This window comes from Thunnus albacares, chromosome 7 (assembly GCF_914725855.1).
Source record: "Thunnus albacares chromosome 7, fThuAlb1.1, whole genome shotgun sequence".
Classification (NCBI taxonomy): Eukaryota; Metazoa; Chordata; class Actinopteri; order Scombriformes; family Scombridae; genus Thunnus; species Thunnus albacares.
In genome coordinates this window covers 28,424,866-28,444,259 of record NC_058112.1, presented here as the reverse complement: position 1 = coordinate 28,444,259, position 19,394 = coordinate 28,424,866, and the positions used below count along the sequence as shown (strand labels likewise).

Below are 19,394 nucleotides of genomic sequence, written 5' to 3'. Positions count from 1 at the left end.
CCTCTGGAGATGTTGTGGGCTTATCGATGAAACATCAAAGAAGGAGAGTACCCACCTGATGACCACGATGACGTACCTACCCTCGCTTTCACCACTCCAATCCCACTGCCATCATCGAGAGTGTCGATTTACCACAGAGATTGAAACATCGAATCCTATTAACTCTGCCATATGGTTCATATTTGAGTCAAAGTCAAATGAACATGGAGCTAAAACGAAAAACACTGTCTGGTCATGAGAGAGAGTAAATTCGGAGATGCAGAACAGGACAGTTTGTTTATGTAATATGTCAATTTTTTCAATTGATTTGTCTTTCTTTATCTCTTTCTTTTTTCATATAAAGTACGTATATTGCTTCTTGTTTGTTTACTATTTTTATTATAACTTTTCTGTTTATCTGTTTCTTGCCTCTTATAAAATTCCATTCAGTTACTTTTTTCTTATTAATTACTTGCTAGATCTGTTTGCTAATAATTAAAACTAAACTAATACAACTTAAAGTTCAAAAACCACGTTAATGAAACGTTAATGAAAGTGAAATCAATCTTGACTAAACAGATTCCCTGTTTCCCCTCCGCTTCACCCTCTCCGTGTTGCTTCACCTCGCAGCTTTGCTACCTAAAGTGTATTGGTCCTTGATCTTACACATCCTCCACCATTTAGGTGGAACAGAGCAAAGAGCATAAAACCAACATATCAAGTCAGTCTCAGGTGGTGGGTCCAAACCACAGGAGGCCCAGTGGGGGTCATGCTGAGTGGATGCATTAATGAGTTTTTGAAGGAGTCATTTGATCTAATTAAGGCACTAGACAGCCACCATAGCTTCACCTGGTTACCTCAGAGAGCCGACATGGCTCCATCACATTACTAACCACCTCACCTCCTGCACCCCCCCCCCCTACTGCTCCGCTGCTTTCATCTTTTGCGTAGCTGCTTTCCACTATCTCTGTGATTGCTGTAGACAGATTTGAGGACATCCTGTTGATTAGCGTCCAGTGTTTGATGTCTTTTTACTAGGTACAATATGTGTTTTCAGTGCAGATTCTGTGCTTTAAGCTTTAGAACTATAGCAGCAAATGTATTTTAACATATGTAAAGTGGAGATTTACAATGATTTTTAGTTAATATACAATGTGTTTTTTTGTGCATTCATCGTGGTTGGAGTTGTGTGATTGAGGAGACTAGTGCCAGCTCACCTCATGTTTCAGGTCAAAATACATTCACGTTCACAGTCTCTGGTCGGCTGATGATATTTTCACTGCAAACCGACAATGACGTAAAACAACTGAGCAAATTTCATGATAGACGTTCTGCCTGGATCATGCTGAAAGATACACATCACAGCTTTTAATCATACTCTTTCAGTTTTCTCCAAAGAGAGCATACACCCTAAATACTGTATCTCCACATGGATTGAACGGGGATATTGACATTAGACCTTTCTTGTAATTTTGACCACCTCGTCTTAGTTGAGCTATTATAATGATTGATTATCATGTAGGGCGTATTTACATTTTTCTGTTGACTTGGTTATGAAACAGAGATAAATCCTCTCTATGTTGTCTATCTCTCTCATATATCTGACTGAATTTTATCTGATGAAGACGTGAAGATCTCAATAAATTGACAATTTTAGCCTCTTCTTACCTTCACATCCTTTGGCACATCAGTTATTTAAAACCTGTTGACTGATCAAGTCCTTTTATTCAAAACCAATAAAAAAGTTTAAAATGTGTATAAAATGATGGACATAACATCTAGAAGTTATTGTGCAGCCTATAAAATATTAGTTTTGAATATTTCACTCAATAAAGGTGTTATATGTCCTAAAATTAAGGTTGCAGAACATACAGATAAAATACTTGATATTTTCAAACAGTGTGAGGAAAAACATTTTATTTTATGCCTGCTGAAATTTAAGGGGAAAGTTGTTTGAGTAATTATATAAATAGGATAAAGCTCTGATAAAACTCAACCATCCAACAAAAACTACCTGACAAAAAAGAAAACATGAAATCCTCTTGAGATTTTCACAGCAACAGATGAAGGATGAACTAAGACAGATACTGTAGTGGACATTGTCCAGGAACTTTTGGTCTAATTGACTGAATTGCTTATTCAGATTAGTTACAACAAAATTTAGGCAATAACTTGTATAAGTCATGACCCATGTAAATATCATATTCTGGTTACATAGATGTTACTTGCTCTTAGTTGAAGTGGGTGTAATTAAGGGATGTGCGATATGACAATACAGCCCCATTTACGACTCATATTAACGTGATCTGTATCTGGCTACATCATCTGGATAATGACATCCAGCACATGGGTCAGGTGTAAATGGGGTATATACTGTACATGATCTCCGGGTCATTGCTTTTAATATGATAATCTTACATTAGTCATTTATAGTTGACATTGTGAGTGTATGTGATGTGCTATTGTGTGTAGCTTTGTATTTTGTGTCCCGTGTATTTTTTGCTATGTAATGTTTGTTATTGTGCCGTTATATGTTTTAATTGTGACCTGCCGAAGGGATTGCAGATGAATTAGCTATAAGCTAACTCTGGTACAGTACATCAAATGGTAACATTTATGTTTAACACTGTACATGGTCCCAATAAATACATAAATACATTTTGGCCACTATTATGAATCAATGTGCAGGACTGTTTTATGGCAATATTTTTTTGAGTTCCTTGGTTTTTCAGGTAGTTATTTTGGTAATTTAGCTTAAAACAGACATTTCTTTTTGGTTATTTTATCCAAAAATAATTCACTATATCGCAATGTTATCAATTTCACAATATAAAATGACCTATTACATCCATATGGCCCTCTCCTGTTGCAGAATATCATACAGTGTTTAGACAAGAATAAGCAGCATACTGCTTTTCAGTTGACTGTCAGGACAATGATCAGAATAGCTTAACAAGAAAAAAGTAGTACTGTGGTGCCGAAGAGCACTACTTGTTGGTGGTCACAGTGGAGGAGGCTCATGCCTGAGATCTATACAGTAATAGAGATGGATGAAGCTGTTCTGTTGTCAATTAATCATCAATTCTACCTACATCGATTTGATAATTAAATGTACTGTAATAAGAGTGTTTTCACTGTTGACATTGCTTCAGAGTTTCCCAGCAGTCGTGGCTTATTATTCTACCTCTGTTCTCAAGTTCACATGGACTGCTGATGTTGTGACTTTCTCTCTGTGAAGCAGGATTCCTTTAGTTCATTATCGGATGCACATCACTTTCCCCACCACACATACAAACACGAGGAAAATCGTTAAGAGAATGTCTTAAGTGCTTCTAAGGTGGATTGATTAGCGCAGCTCAGAGTTTTCCTCAGACTCAATTGACCTTATTGATCTGGTGTTGTCCTCAAAGCAGGACGTTCATTACTGTGCCTTTGTTTGCAACCTCTTTGTTAGCTGGGCCATAGCTCCGCTGACAACTGCTACTGTCCTAACAGTAAGCAAACCTTTACATTGGCTGCAGGGCTAAATGTCAAGCTTGTGGACTTATGTGAGGTTACGCGATGGGAATGACCACCCACACTGCAATCTGAAGCCCTCTGACTTGCTGAGAAGGTTTTCTTGCTACTTGTGCTCCCGTGGAGCTCGGCGAGCGGAGGCAGGCACAAACACTGCCGGGGTTAATGCTTCCAATCCCACCGAGGCCACACAGGCTAAAAATGTGGGCACTCACATCCATCTCATAGCATGTGTAAAGTTTGTTGGCGGAAGCTGAACAGTTGAAAATTGTTGAGGAAAGTGCTGTTTCACAAAAGTTAGTGTTAAAAATGTTACTGAAATGATCATTTCTGTGGGGAATCCCCCGCTCAGAGCTTTTACTGGTAACTGTGTGGGTGTCATCCACAAAATGTTATTTACAAGATTTCTTAAAGCCTCTACACACTCATAGTCCGTCCACACAGGTGTTTACACTGCTGTACAGACTGAACTTGACTGAGAACTCCCTCAACCTCTTCATTAGGCTGAGGGAGGCTGATTTCAGTTTTTTCAATTAATTGGGATTTTTATTTTGAATGATCCAGTATCGATTCTTGAAATCCTGGGATCAATCAGTCTTTGCGTTTGCGCCTTTACTCAGTAAACATGTGTACATGTGCACTAAATGTTATTAGTATGCGGTGTTTAATTGGTGTAAATAGTTCAGTTAGGCTTGCATGATGTGTACAATGTCTACATTGTGGAAATTAAGTTATTACAGTGTGCACAAAAAGCTTATTTTGAGTTAAAAGTAACAGATGATAGCTGGCTATATTAGCCATCTTTGTCATGACAGTAAACGTGATGTGAATAGTTGCATTTTACGGGTTATGGTTTATGCTGTGAGTCAGGATGGTTAGCTGACTCTGGCTATCTTGAAGCAGATCTAGAAAATGCATCTACGAGATGACTGAAAAAAGACACAGCGTTTGTTAACAGGATATTATCTCTGCCTACGAGATGTGAAGCTGTGGACGTCGACTGAACGGTGTGTGGATTCTACTAAAACAAACACAAGTGTTGCTCACTTGCGTGGAATGTAGAAGAAATTCCCAGGAAAGTTCCCAGCATAAATTGAAAAGTGCTTTTTGCAATATTAGTATTCATCTGATGTCAATGAATCAAGAATCAAATCCAAACCGAATTGAATCGGCCTAACAGCTAACGTTTTATCATTTTTGTGATTTAGAAGCAGACTTTTCTGCCACTTAAGTTGCACATTACCCTCTCTGTTTCCTACAGTATAAAAACAACAAAAAAAACACTCAAAATAATCTAAAAAACGTGTGCTGTATAAAGAAAATAACATGCAAAATATATGTGATGTGATTTCCTGTAGCCAGCACTTCTACTCTTATTGTAATAAAATTCAATTTGATCCCGTTTTTATGTGAGGTTGCAAATCTCCAAAGGCGTTTATTCAGTGTTCCCTTTTTTTTTTCCAAAAACACATCTTAGAGAATTTCATCTCAATTGCTCTCACAGATGGAAGTTCCCCCCCGTCTTTCCCTCCTTCCTCACATACAGGTATTTAAAGCTCTAGCTGCCATGTTTAGGTGGCTGTGATGTAACTGGTGGGATTTCAAATGTAATTCTGGTGTCAAAGAGGGACCGCTCTCGTAAATGTTTGATGAACTACGAGGCACTCTGCTCGGACCGCCCAGACGTTTCCCGGGCTGCCCGCGGTGGAAAGGGCTTTTTAAAGAGTCGCCCATCTATATAAGAGCCAGGTGGAAGCCCTCGGGTGCACATGAATCAGAGGGAGGTTACCATATCCGTATAAATGTGTGCACTTCTGCCTGTGAACACACACATACGGTTGCGTGCTGTCTTTCATACACTCCTAAGTCTCTTTTTTTTTTCTTTTCCTTCACTGCATCTTGTTCTCTGCCTCTATTCATACTCCTCTGGGAGCCAACAGGGTACAGTATTGCTTTTTATTGGACATTTATCCCATTTGGCAGGTGAGGTCGCCCACTTCTCACTCCTACACAATCTCTCAGACTTTCCGCCAGTCATAAAACACAGCCTCGATATGACTAGGCCCCAATTCCATCGCTTATTATCATTTATTTAAGGTCTCAAAGCCGGAGAAAGGCCGGTGGGTGTGCCCTGACGGCGAGGCAGCGGAGCGTGGTGTTTTACCATCTGGGCCACACTGGGATCAGCACAACACGAGTGCCTGATCTAGATACATCACTAGCCATCAACGGCTTGAAGACACTCGTTGCTTGTCATACAGGACAGGACGGGCGACAGAGTGCTCGCCCCGCAGCTAGCATGATAGCAGGAGACTCTCTCTCTCCCAGCTCTCCCCCTTCATCTCTGTCTCTGTCAGCAGAGCACAATATGCACGAAGTCTCGCTGCCGTGATTATTACAGCATAAAGTGACACCCAGCACAAAAACTACACCTTGTAGGCTGCGAGAGTGACTGTAAAAAGTTTGTTTCTTACTTCACTGAGCATGATGGGTCACGTCAAGTTAAATTAATGGCAGCTACAATCAATTTCAAACGTTGTACAGCGAAAGGAAGGATGTGTGATGATGTATCGTTCAAAGGAAGAGCTGACGAAGTTCTTATTTTGAAGAAGTTTATTAGACGATGGCCATCGGTTCCATTCCATATACAAAGATGGTCTGGGCAACGTATTGACACGAATGACAGCTACCTCACAACATATTATGTATCATAACATACCACATCTGGAACAGCTCCAAGCTTGACCATGGACCCATTATTTGTATCTAAAAGGCCCCCAGAAAGGCTATACCATATTACCTAAGGTGACATGCAGACTATGGAATGTTTTTGTCACATGTCCAACACCCAAAATCAGTAAAGTATATAGGGTCAGATAAAAGTCATACTAACATACAGTAGAAAAAACATCAAAATGTCCAGATAAAGTAACTTAGCAAACCTCTGAACAAGCGTAATCGCTGTCTGGATTATGTTCACAGGCAATTATACAATCGTTTAGTCTATAAAATGTCCATCACAAGTTCCAAAGAGTGTGATGTATTTAGATGTCTTGTTTGATCAATTAATAAAGATATAAAACCAAAAAAAAACAGCAAATCTTAACATTTAAGAAGCTTGAACCAGATACTATTTGGACATTTTTGCTTGATAGATAACCTAAATGATTAATCATTAATAAAAATTGTTGTCATGTAGTTATCAGACGATCATCTAATTGATTGACTAATCGTATCAGCACTACACCAGTGCTCCCATGGCTGTGGAGATTTCTCAGGTCTGGTGGGAAGATCCTTATCATATTGAAATGTTGTCTGTTACTGAAATGTTTCAGCTGCATTACAAGCTCCTTTCTTTTGTCCTGACGTCCCAACGTTTTGCTTCCACTCGATCATCACAGGAAGAAATGGAAATAATCTCTTCTCTAATCATTAACATGTCTTTGTACATAATTTATCAACACATCAAGGTGTTTTTTATTTAGCATGCCTCTGTTCAGACTACATAGCCAATGGGGACCCATTTTGCATGAAAGTGGAGAATCATAATATATCACTCTGGACTCTGAGACGTCGCTGGTTCTGATGCATCAATTTGGAAAATTGTCTTTAGGAGATGTCAGTTTCAAATCCCCTAACTTCAGGGATGTGCAGGCTTAAAATGAGGGAATATTTTTTTCATTATAAGTGACTGTCAATTTGAAATACGCAGTAACAGGAGCACCTTTGAAATCGAATGCAATACAGTAGTAGTTTTCAGCTCTTGTTGACGCATCATTTGGAGACAGTCAATTGGATTTGAAGCTGTAGTTTCTGATTTTGGTGTTTCCCATTATCCACCCTCTGTAGAGGTAAATGGGCTTTAAGTCTACATAAGCTCTTTGATTTAAAATATCCTTTTTAATCCTGTATTACGTTTTTATGTGGGTCTTTAACTGTAGATTTTTGGGTTAAGTGTCTCGTCGGATTTCCCACTGATGGCCAATTCACTCATATTATTTAGTCCTCTTGGGTTAGCTCTATGAAACCTTTATGAGCTTTTAACATAAGATTTGGTAGGAGTACAAGCTGAGTGAGCGAAAGGTTCACTTCAGCCCCTTTGGGTGTAGTCGGACTCGTCCCCGTCCTCCTCGCTACCTCCTCCTGAGACCTGGACACAGTAAAATAACCAGCACAGAGCATTAACCCCAGTGCTGCGGCTGCGGCTGACGTAATATGCCGGGTCTCCCCTTTTTGAGACTTAGCCGCTCCTCGGTTTCTTTCTTCTCAGGCCTCAGGCAGCTGTGACTTGTCGTCTCTGTGTGCATATTTAATTCCCTCTGAGCTGTTTAACCGTGGAGTACCTGAGTAGTGCCGAGCATCTGCTCTGTGATGGGACTCTTCGGTGCATTTATCCCTACCCATGCAAAGAGCCAAGACTGGAGTGTCATGTAAATTTGATGGCAGCCTCTGCTGTTGTTGCTGGCACCCAGGGAGCGCAAAAAAAGTGAAAAATAGGTCCTCTCCTCTGCTGTTTCCTCTGTATGTTTGAAATATAAATGGGCTCCACTTTAAGCTTGATTTTATAGTCTGTTTAATGTTGTTGCCTCAATGACCGGATGGAATGACTTTTGGTAATCAAGTCAAAGGAGGATTATGGGTAAACAAGTTGTCGTGGTCAGTGAGGGAGCTAATTAGTCGAGATTTAATGATGCAATAGTTTCACTTTCTTTGTTGAAGTGGGAGAGCTGTGCAATTAATTTTTATGTCAATTTGTTTTCCTGTCTTTCAGAAACCTGCTGGACAGAGACACGTTCTCCAAGTCTGACCCTAGTAAGCTTGTCTCCCATCACACACACACACACACACACACACACACACACACATACACACACACACCAGCTCCCAGCAAGACTAAAACACACGCACACACCCACATGTATACTGTATGCACACACTCAGATACATGTGGACATTAAATTCTGCACACAAACAGATATATCCACAGACAAACATGCACCACAGGCAGATTTTAAACTGTGCAAACACACACAGTTGCATGCACTACACACACACACACACACACGCACATGCATACTCTGCTTCGGCTGTGTGAATCAGTAGACATTTGCATATGTCAGGGGTTGTATTCGTCACTGTTCTCTGCTCCCAACGTGAGTGAGGGGAACCAGATCATCCTCACACACAAACCAGTCACTTCCCTCCTACAGATTACAGGGACACACACACACACACACACATACACACAGGCACACATTCACACATACACACTCCCTTGACAGCAGGGGTTCAATTTGGCAACTGGTCCAGTGTTTTTTAAAGGTCCAGTCTGCAATCGAACCATGATTTGCCTCGATAGAATAAGGTAAAGTGCTCTATTGAAGATATTTCTCCCTTTTAAACCTGCACACTGAGTTCTCAGTTCAGTGGTTTTGTGCCCAGTTAAACATGTAAACACCAGGGCTGAGTATCAAACCTCTTTCGGTACAGACTGAAATGTGTCACAGAGTATTGGATGACTGTCAAGTACTTAACGATGGCAATGAATGAATGTCCAGTCAGATTTGTAATCTTGTTGACTCAGGTTTTGATCGGTTAGTTCCTGATTTAAATGAAAATGTAGTTAATTTCAGACAGACTGCATGTTCTTTGGACAAAGTTCTTGCACAACTGTTTCTTTTTAAACATTTAACATTTTAGAAGTTTTAGCATGTTTATATTTTGACAAAACATTCCCAACTCAAAGTCCACTGACTAGCTTTATTGAGAGCTTTTAATCTACGGCTGCAACTAATAATTGTTTTCATCATCAGTTAATCTGCCAATTATTGTATTGATTAATAGACTAATCGTTTTGTCTTTAAAATGTCAGAAAATAGTAATAAAACACTATCATATATGACAAATAAAAGCATAAAATCCTCACATTTAAGAAGCAAATAGTTGGTATTTTTCTTGAAAACTAATTATAACAATTAATTAAAACTAACAGTTGCTGATTAATTTTCTGTCAATCGACTTATTGAGTAATTGACTAATCGTTGCAGTTCAATTGTAATCAAATCAAATGTTTTTTCCTCAACTCCATCTGCTGAGGAAGACTGTGTGCTTGGTCTAAAAGCCCTGGAAAGAGCTAGTAAGTGGATCTTGAGTTGGGATTGTTTTGCCAAACTTTCACTCTTAACGATTACATTTCTGATAGTAAGTTTTGGTATCAGTTAGGACTGCAACTACCAATTATTTTTATTTTCATTCGATTAATCTACCAAATATTTTCTAAATTAATCATCTGTGAAATGCCAGAAAACTTTAAAAGATGTCCATCAAAAGTTCCAACAGTCCAAGGTGACGTTTTCAGATGTTTTGTTTTGTCCAACCAACAGTCCAAAACTCCAAAATATTCAGTTTACTATCATAGAAGAAGGAAAACAGAATATATTCACATATGAGAAGCTAAAACCTGTGATTTTTTTGCAATTTTTTGCTTGAAACATGAGTTAAATGATTAACAGATAATCAAAATTGTTGGTGATTAATTCTCTTTCTCAAGTATAGAATTGGCAAGCGCAGGTATTGAAACATTTCAAAAGTAACCCAGCCCTAGTAAATACTTAAAATATACCCACTCATACTCAAGTACAGAGGCACACGTGCACACAGACCAGCTTGTAAAGTAGTTCCTTGGTGTTTTTGTCTGTCGTGCCTGCTTTGTTTTCTGTAACAGACTGTGACAGTCCTGTCGGATAAAAGCCCTCTAAAAATAAACACGAAGGGAGGAAATACTTGCTCTCAGATATGTTGAAATGATGAAGTTGAAATTTATGTTCCGTTTTTTTTTACCCTTTTATTCAACCAGGGGAGGTTCGGTTATCATGCACACATTTTTTTTTAGCATCGCCTGTCTTCATTTCCGAATCCCTTCTCACGTTACCGCCTCGGAGCCGCCTGGTGCACCCGGTGGTGTTTTTAGCGTCGATTGGTGTGTGTGTGTGTGTGTGAACCCATAATTGGTGAGCTCCCAGAATCGCGGATTGGACCTTTAAGTGTCAGATGTTGGGAGAGGAGGTGAGCATCCATGCCAGCCCCAACGTTTATGCAAGGAGGCACTTGTGCTGCGTCCATGTCTCTGCTCTGCTGACAGCACTGGCCCCAGTCACACAGCATTAGACCGCCTCAGCAGAGCCACACACACACACACACACACACACACACTCAAAAAAAAAAAAAAAAAAAAGTGCATACATTCAGGGCCTCGGGCAGACTCACGTACCATATTCATATTAGCTTATCAAGCTGGACAACAATCCAGTGTTTCTGTTTTCTACATGTGCTTATACAGTACGTGTGTGTGTTCCAGCTGTGGCTCCTGTGGTGCTTGAATGTGGATGTGCTTGATCAGTGTGCTCCGGCAGATTGGAAAAGGCCATTAGACAGACAGGAACATTAACAAAGTATGCACCGCCGGTATCTACAACATTCAAAGCAGAGATGCTGTTGGAGGCGCTTTTGTCCTGCCATCAGCCTGATGAATAGGAAAAGTTGAAAGTGCGCAGGTACAGGTACAGATGGGTAGGATGCATCACTATTTACAGCCGTGTGATTGATATATCGCTTTTTCCCCCTCGCATAATAAAGCGGAGACCATGTGTCGTGCGATGCCTCACGACAAGATTAAAGGATGACTGTATATTCAACCAGCTGAGCCCCAGCTTATTGCACAGCATCCACAGTGTAACATACTGTAAACAACATCCACACTGACAGTTTGACAAAACACAACAAGTTTAGGCACTTCTACCGCCACAGCAGATGCATCATAATTAGGACGTTCGTTCTTTGTGTTTGCACTCAAAAAACAGTGTGACATTTTAAACACGACTGTTTGAAAAGTCATCAGATTTCTACAAAATGTTAGCAATAATATATTATATCTGGTCTCGACATGAGCTTCATTCGAAAAAATGAAATGTCAGTTTTGGGGGGAAAAACATGTAATTCATCAGATATACCTGCTGGTTTTGAAACCGCTGATGTTTTTTTTTTTTTTTTTTTTAACTCACAGTCACAACTTTTAATGAATCCATGATTAAGTCAGCCATGTCATTTCATCAGTTGGTGGTAGCTCATACATTAACTCAGGCATAAATTTACAATTAATTAATGCTTTAATTAATGATAATGCCTGTCGCTTCAGTGGAAGGTGTTGCCTTCGTAATCAGATGTCATGAGATGAACACAAGTTCTTTTTTTTTAATTTTCATGCAGCTTTTAAAGTATCTGGTGTGTCTGATTGCCCACGTGGGTGTTTTGTTTGGGTGTCCCTGCTGACAGGACCTTTATTTTAGAGTTTTTATGCTACATTTAAGTAGTTTCACCTTTTGGCTCCAATGAGTCTGCAGATAAAATGTAAATTGCTGTCTTCATCACTAAAGCTTGAAAGTTCATCTTTTTTTCCCCCAATAACAACACACTATATAGACTTCCACATTAAATTCCTCATGAAATGCTACTGAATAGAGGACATGAAAACTGTAAATGATGCCAGAATACAAACATTGTAGTGCCTCATCAGTTCTTACCACTGCCTTGACGTTAAAATACACTCAAAAACTCCCTCCTTCAAAGATGCTTGAATGTTAACACAGAGGAATTTCCAATGCATGTTTATTTATGTATTTATTGGGACCATGTACAGTGTTAAACATAAATGTTACCATTTGATGTACTGTATCAGAGTTAGCTTATAGCTAACTCTCATCTGAAGTCCCTTAGGCAGGTCACAATTAAAACATAGTGCTGGTGAAATGATTTGTTGTTATGTCTAGAAAATGAATTAACAATAAGGTTTATGGCTATACCAGGAACTTAAAAGCTACCTTTGCTCATACACCTGAGTACACACTGAGTCCCAGTGAGTGCGACTCCAGTGGCATAGCTTCACTTGGTGGTTTCAGTTCATAGAACAACTGTTCCTACTATTTCTTGGTCAGGCGCTGTTACCTCCTGGAATCAGCTGCTTGCATGGCTACAGTGACAACAAAACTCCAGGGGCCAGATGCCTAAAGCTCTGTGTAGATTCATGACTAAAATTGAGTGTATGCACAAAGCCAGAAATATGCATACATTAATTTCATCAGATTTATTAAGCGGTGCTTACTCATTGTTCTGTTTTATAAATCTCATCTCAACCAGCTGTTTTCATATCAATACTGCTCCACCAGTCTCCAGAGCTGTCAGTGAAACAAGAACAGTTTCACAGATTGTGTTGCAACAGTGAGATTCTCCAACAACCAGAACAGCTGTTATTACATGCGACTCCGTGGCTCTGTAGAGCGTCTATATCATTAATTCATCATCGGCAGGAATATCTCAGAAATGTAATCAATGATTACTTTGTAGCGCTCATATCTAAACCAACTTTACAAAATGTGTCACAACTGAGGATAAAATAAAAAGAATATTGACAGCAAAATAAAATGTTGACTCCTATGTAAATTAAAAGAATGATAAAAATGAATCACACAAAAATTATTAATGAATATTACATTTGTAAATGCACCTTTGATTGGCATTTTACAAATCTCTTTGTAAACTGAAAAAATCACACAATCAGCGTAGTTGGTTGTCAACCTAAACAAACAATGTTTTACTAGAAGATTCTGTCTCTCACCACATATTTCTTCTCCACCTCATCACCCTCAGATAGCTTTAGAGAAATATGTGTGAGCCTGGTATGAAGAATGCATTCTCACCACATATTCTGTGTTTATAAATACCAGTTGATATGCAGAAAATGGCGTATGCATGGTTTTTGTGTATATGCATTGTTTATGCATCTGGCCCCCAGGTGGTCACTGCATCAAGCCAATTAGTAGTGTGGCACATAACGCCACATAAAACCACACTTTTGTTTTTGTACTGACACATATAACACGTTAATTAGTGAGCTTTAGTGGTGCTTCAAGGTGGATTTTTGTTATCTTCATACAGAGCCAGGCTACCTGTTTCTCTGTTTCCAGTCTTTAAGCTAAGCTCACTCACTGTTGGCTGTAGTTTCATATTTAGTGTAAAGGTGAGAGTGGTAACAATCTTCTCATCTAACTCTCTGCATTAATAAGAAACTTTCTCAAAACTATTCCTTTGCTGACAGAAATTAAATAACATTTTGTCAGAGATGAGAGCAAATATTGATATCAAACACAGTCTTAACAAAATAAGATTTCTACTACTTTGCAGCACACTAGCTTCTTTCTTGTGCTTGTTTTCATTCCTCCTCTCAGCATTTGCCTCTGAATATATTTCCTGCAATGGTGTGCAAGCATGTGTTTAGTCGCTTGTTACATGGCAAATGGATAAAGATGGACACACACTGGTTTTTGCAGGAATCAAACATCCAATAATCTGCTTATAGAGCAGTCTCTGAAACCACTGAGCTACACAACCAGTTCTTCATCCACACTGTGGGTCCCCACAGGTGGTCTACAAGCCAGGCAGACCATCTCAGTGGTTACTCTTACATCTTAGTACTCAACACAAGCTCACAGGCTCATGTCCTGTTATATTTTTGCCCCCCTTTTTAGTGCTTTCGTGCAACCAGATAGGACAAGGACAGACAGAGGTTGTTGTTGTTGTGGCCCTTTAGAGTTAGCGATCATTGTTGCTCAGGTGGAATGGGTTGGAAAGAGGTTCATCTGCCTTCCTCATGAGGTAAATTTTAAAGATGGCTCCCAAAGGATGGTGCTTAAATCATGGATGTATAAAGAGAACTGGATACAGAGGCGGGTCCCTGTTCATTCCTATGAAAGTTGCTTAATGGCGCATGAAGCCAAAAACGTTTGACACCAACAATATAAACTCAGAGTTGTCTGAGTTTAAGATAAGATAGAAAGAAGAGAGAATTATTAAATAGATAATATGCAGATAATTTATCAATCACAATAAGGTGAAAATAAGCAATTATGCTAACCTAACCAATATTTTTTGGTCATTTACTTCTTATAACATTTTCAAATTTGAGGTATGTTTGTGAAATTTAATTTAAAATCTACCCAGTTTACATAATTATTAAACACCATTTATATACCTATTTACTTATTTTACTATTCAATCTAAATGGTTTAACTGCTATAGCATTACTGTATATTAGCAACCTAACGCCTTGTCAGTTGGTTAGCTATGTAGCATTAACAGTTACTAAAAGTTACTGGGTGTAAATATTTTGTAGTAACTAATCTCTACATAAGAACTTTGTAAGGTGCAAGTTTCCTTTGTAAATGTGGACTACAAACATTGAGAATATGCATTCAGAGTAAGTAGTATTTAATTAGAAAGAGGCGGAAATATGTGATTAAGCTAACCCAATCAACAGGATTTGGTCATTCAGTTGTTATTGGTGTAATTTAAGATATGTTTAATTGTAATGTATGTAATTTAAAATCCACCCAGTTTAAATCATTATTAAACATAATTTTGACCATATTCCATTACCTTTTAAACTCTCTAAATTACTTAACTAGCTGAACTGTAAATTAGCAAGCTAATATTAACGCTAGCTTTGTCAGTTGGTTCAGTTAGCTACGTAGTTACTAGCGCTTAGTTAACTTTTACATCTGCAGTTAATGGATGTAAGTATGAAGTAACTAACAACTCAACTCACAACTCTTTCTTCAACAGAAATAGCTATATGTATGTATGTGTGTATATATTTTATCCTTTTATTCACAAAACAAAATGTATCCTGTTCAAATTTAGTGATTTGTAAATCTCCACTTAACTAGGCTAAGTTGGAACTTAAACCCGCACTGCTTTTGTTTTACAAAAGTACAGTATTAGAAAAACAGTTACTTATTTATTAGCCCAGCAGATACACTAACATTAGCATTGATTTTAAGTTGTGTTTCTGGCCAAGTGATGAATGTAAGACCAACATTCACTCTCCCCATTGCTCTGTTTTTGGTTTCTACCAACTCTTTAGGGAAATATGTGACTTTTTAGCTGATAAATTCTCCACTGTGTTTTTACCAGCTAGTTGCTAACTTTGTCTGCTGTTTGGTGCCTGGCAGGTAATGTTCGTGGCTAGGTAGTGCAGTGGCTTTTTAGAGCTTTATTACTTAAAACAGCTGCCTGCTGTGGCTGAAAAATGCAATTAGAGCAGTGAGAGTGACAAGCTGTAAAACAAAGACATGAGCTGAAAGGTTTTTCTTCTCTGTGGGTTCATTGCTACAAACTATCCCTCTTACATTACATTCATTTTATGCATTAATGATATAAAAATATTGATTATAGCCACTTTAAGAACAAGTAGTGCAACTGGTTTACCAAACAGGCCAACTAAAAATACCCAAAACATAAATTCTGTTGACTGTTGACAGTAATCTGTTGTTTCAATCATGCAATTTTAAATAATTTTATATATAAATTAGTCATGATAATGCATTGTTCATGTTTTACATTAGTGTTTCCACCACTCCACTATTCACTCTTTCATTATGATCACATTTTATCAGTTAAAACAGATTTCTAATTGTCTGGTCCGGGGGGTTTTTAGAGTTGTGAGTCGCTGCCATGTGAGAGATGTGTGTGAATACAGTAAAGGCTGCTAGAATGTAAATGAAATGTCATTTTAGTGCCAGCTGACTGCCTGATGTTCTCACTAGTAGTCTGTCATTCAAAAACACTCCAAGACTCCCTCGGACGGAGACACATGAATGTCAATAAGGAGGACTTTCCGACGCACCCCCCCCCCCACCCCCTTGCTCCTCCACCCACACAGACATTCATTAAGCCCCATCACCATCCTCCCCCTCCCTCCCTCCTCTCCCTCTTTCTGAAATATCATCATGCTGCAAGGCAAAGTTCTAGTGACATTTAATTAGGGAGTTTTCCTCCCATGTTGGGGTCCAAGGAAAGAACACACTCTCAGCGTTGTTTGTTCACTGTTAAATACTCTCCAATCAATCTAACCTTCTCTTGTTTTTCTCCTCTCCCCTGTTTTTAATTCAACAGTTTGTGTGCTGTACACTCAAGGAATAGCCAACAGGGAATGGAGAGAGGTGAGTGCAGGGGTGAGATGGTGGGGAAATTATGTATTTATAACCAGTCAATGTTTCCAAGGATCTTGCAATGCAGCATTTCATTTTGAAAGACAAGAGGTTGGCCCATGAGCCAGTTTACAGTATCTATATAGTTATATGAAGTTTAGAAATGTGTCTGTATAATGTCCTAGTTCATTATAATGTAGTTTAAGTGCATGCCATGTAAACTAGAGGTCTTTATGGGTCCTCTCAGTTCATAATAAGCAAGAGCAAACCCGGGACTCCACTCATCCAAATGATAATCGTTGTATTGCATTTGTTGTATATTTTGTAGTGTTGGTGTTCTGTCTTTGTGTCGGTCTGTTCAGGTTGATTACATTTTGGAGCGAGTCTAATTATCCTCGGGATAATCCTCAGGTTTCTTTTGGATCAGGGGCCCATTTCACAAAAGGGATTTGTCAGCACTGCTGACATGCAGAAAATGTAAATGCTGGCATGGTCGCTTTTGACAAAGGATTGTCACTTGCAAATTACAGATAGATTTTACTACACATTGAGTTTGGGTTGGTTTACCATGGGTAAATTGTCAATTGAGATGTTTGTTTTATAGTGGGACAAAAACTGTTAAGTTTGGTCTTAGAAAAAGTAATGTTGTTACCTCCATCAAAAAGGTTTATCCTCTGTACAGTGGCCATTTTAGAACATTTCAGACTCAGCTTGTCAGACTCAGCTCTTCATCGTCAGTCTTGACTAAAGTTACATTAGTCAAACCTGTCAGGTGGATTTAGGATCAGCACTGCTTTGAGCTGAATGCTAAGGTGCTACTGTTAGCATGCTAACATGCCAGTGGTTAGCATCATAACCCACTAGCAGAGGTAAAGCATGGCATATAAAACTTTGCAAATTATAACGTTAGCATACTTACACTGCTATGTCGTGTTTTTAACAAAATACTTTAACACAGTGTAAAAACTGATCAAATTTCCAACCTTTTTTTAGTAGTGTTGTACATTTATTTCTATATTTCTTGTGTCACTCAGTGTATAATTAGGTGAATGTTGATGCCAGCCACTAATTATCACCGGTCTTGACCTTTCTTCCAGTTCGGCAGGACAGAAGTCATAGACAACACCCTCAACCCTGACTTTGTCCGCAAATTCATCCTGGACTATTTCTTTGAGGAGAGGCAGAATCTGCGCTTTGACCTGTGAGTTAACAATTGGTTTATGCATGTTGGTTTGTGTGTGTGTCTGTGTGTTGTGCAGGCGGAGGTGAGAGTGCTGCTCTGTGTGGAGCAAAGTTGAGTTAAGACTGAAATATTCATGGCCTGTGCAGAGGGAGTTGTAGGTCTTCTCCTTTTTAAATAAAAGACAAGTTTCCATGCCACTTTTTCACCAGCCTTCCCATTTTAATTCATACCATTCATACAATGCTTTGAGACAAAATAGGACCAGATGCCCACAGTCAATCATACAGTAGACGTTTTGAGATGACTCATTTTCAGTATTGGACATTTCACCATGGCATCCACTGAAAAAACAAGTTTGTCCTCACAGCAGTATAATGGAATCATCAAGCTAACAATATGAAAATAGACGATAGTGATCAAGGCCCTGAACTCCTGTCTCAGTCAATTTTATTACATGTTTCCAAAAAAAAAAAAAAAAATTTCTTTGTTTTTCACCATTATTTTTTAGACATTAAATCATGGTTTAGGGTGTCATGCAGTGCAGAGGAAGCCCTCATGAAAGAAACAAACGACCTCCTTTCAACAGCAGATGCGGGTGATTGCTCGGTCTTAATCCTTTTAGACCTAAGTGCGGCATTTTACACAGTTGATCATGCAATTTTAATTAACTGCCTTAAGCACTGGGTGGGTATCTTCGGGTCAGTACAGAGGTTGCTCAGATCTTACCGCTGAAATAGAACCTGCTTTGTTAAAACAAATGATTCATCAGCTACCAGCAGACAATAAGCATCTCTGAGGTTCCTCTGAGCTCATTTTAGGCCCCATCATGTCCTCCCCTCTCATGTATTTTATTCTGTAGTATCATTTGTAAATATAATATGCAATAATATTCAGATCCCTCATTAAAATGTGGCAACGCAGGCTCAACACTCTTGTAGGAATATCATAGATATCAAGAGTTGGATGTTCCTGAACTTTCTATACATAGAATATGACATTTTTTAAAGTGATATTTCACTTCCTAACTTCAGAAATTTTAACCCAAAAGGTCTTGGCACTCTTCCAGCTTCCATTTCAGGGGCCATTAACTAGAAATCTGTGATACAGCATTTTAAAAGTTCGGCTTTTGAAGGTCATATTACATTTTTGTGACTTTTCAAGATCATTATTCAGTCAGAACATGTACGTCAAGGAATTAACCCTAACAAAAGGTTACACAGTTAGACTTGGTGCTCTTTGAGGAAGCCCTCAAGAAATCTGAATAACAATGAGGATTCCACTGGGAGGACTAATCCAACCTTGATAAACATATATGTGGACATTAAATCTTCAAAAAACTGCAACAGCAAACAGCATTGGCATGTGTATATCAGCAGAGTAATGGTGAAAAGTGTGAAAAGGTTATAACAGCCATGCAACACTTGCACATTTTGATGGACGTTACTTGTCAGCTGGTAGGGAAGCAGCTGATGAATTAGCCAGTTAGGCTGAAGACTGAGTCAGCTGTTTATAGTGAAACATACATTATCCTGGAGAAAATAAAGAGAATAAAGAGCCATTTGTCAGGATGAGCTGTAGATATGTTACAGTTTATTTGGATTTTTTGTCTTTTTTTACTCCACATGCTTTTGTATATGTTTTACGGAAAGATGCATGTTTTGTAAAATAGCGTGTCG

The 19,394-nt window shown here is 38.7% G+C and overlaps 1 protein-coding gene across 2 annotated transcripts in view; it reads left to right on the top strand.

Moving 5' to 3' along the window:
- LOC122986561 (copine-8-like) overlaps positions 1–19,394 on the top strand; it is a 69,957-nt gene that overhangs the window by 10,453 nt on the left and 40,110 nt on the right. For both annotated transcript variants that reach the window (XR_006404326.1, XM_044357902.1), the window contains exons 2-4: positions 8,267–8,307; positions 16,501–16,547; positions 17,633–17,736. Coding sequence is in view for 1 of the 2 variants with exons in the window: in XM_044357902.1 (XP_044213837.1) it covers positions 8,267–8,307; positions 16,501–16,547; positions 17,633–17,736 (192 nt within the window). In the remaining variant the exon portion in view is untranslated. The remainder of the gene's footprint in view (positions 1–8,266; positions 8,308–16,500; positions 16,548–17,632; positions 17,737–19,394) is intronic.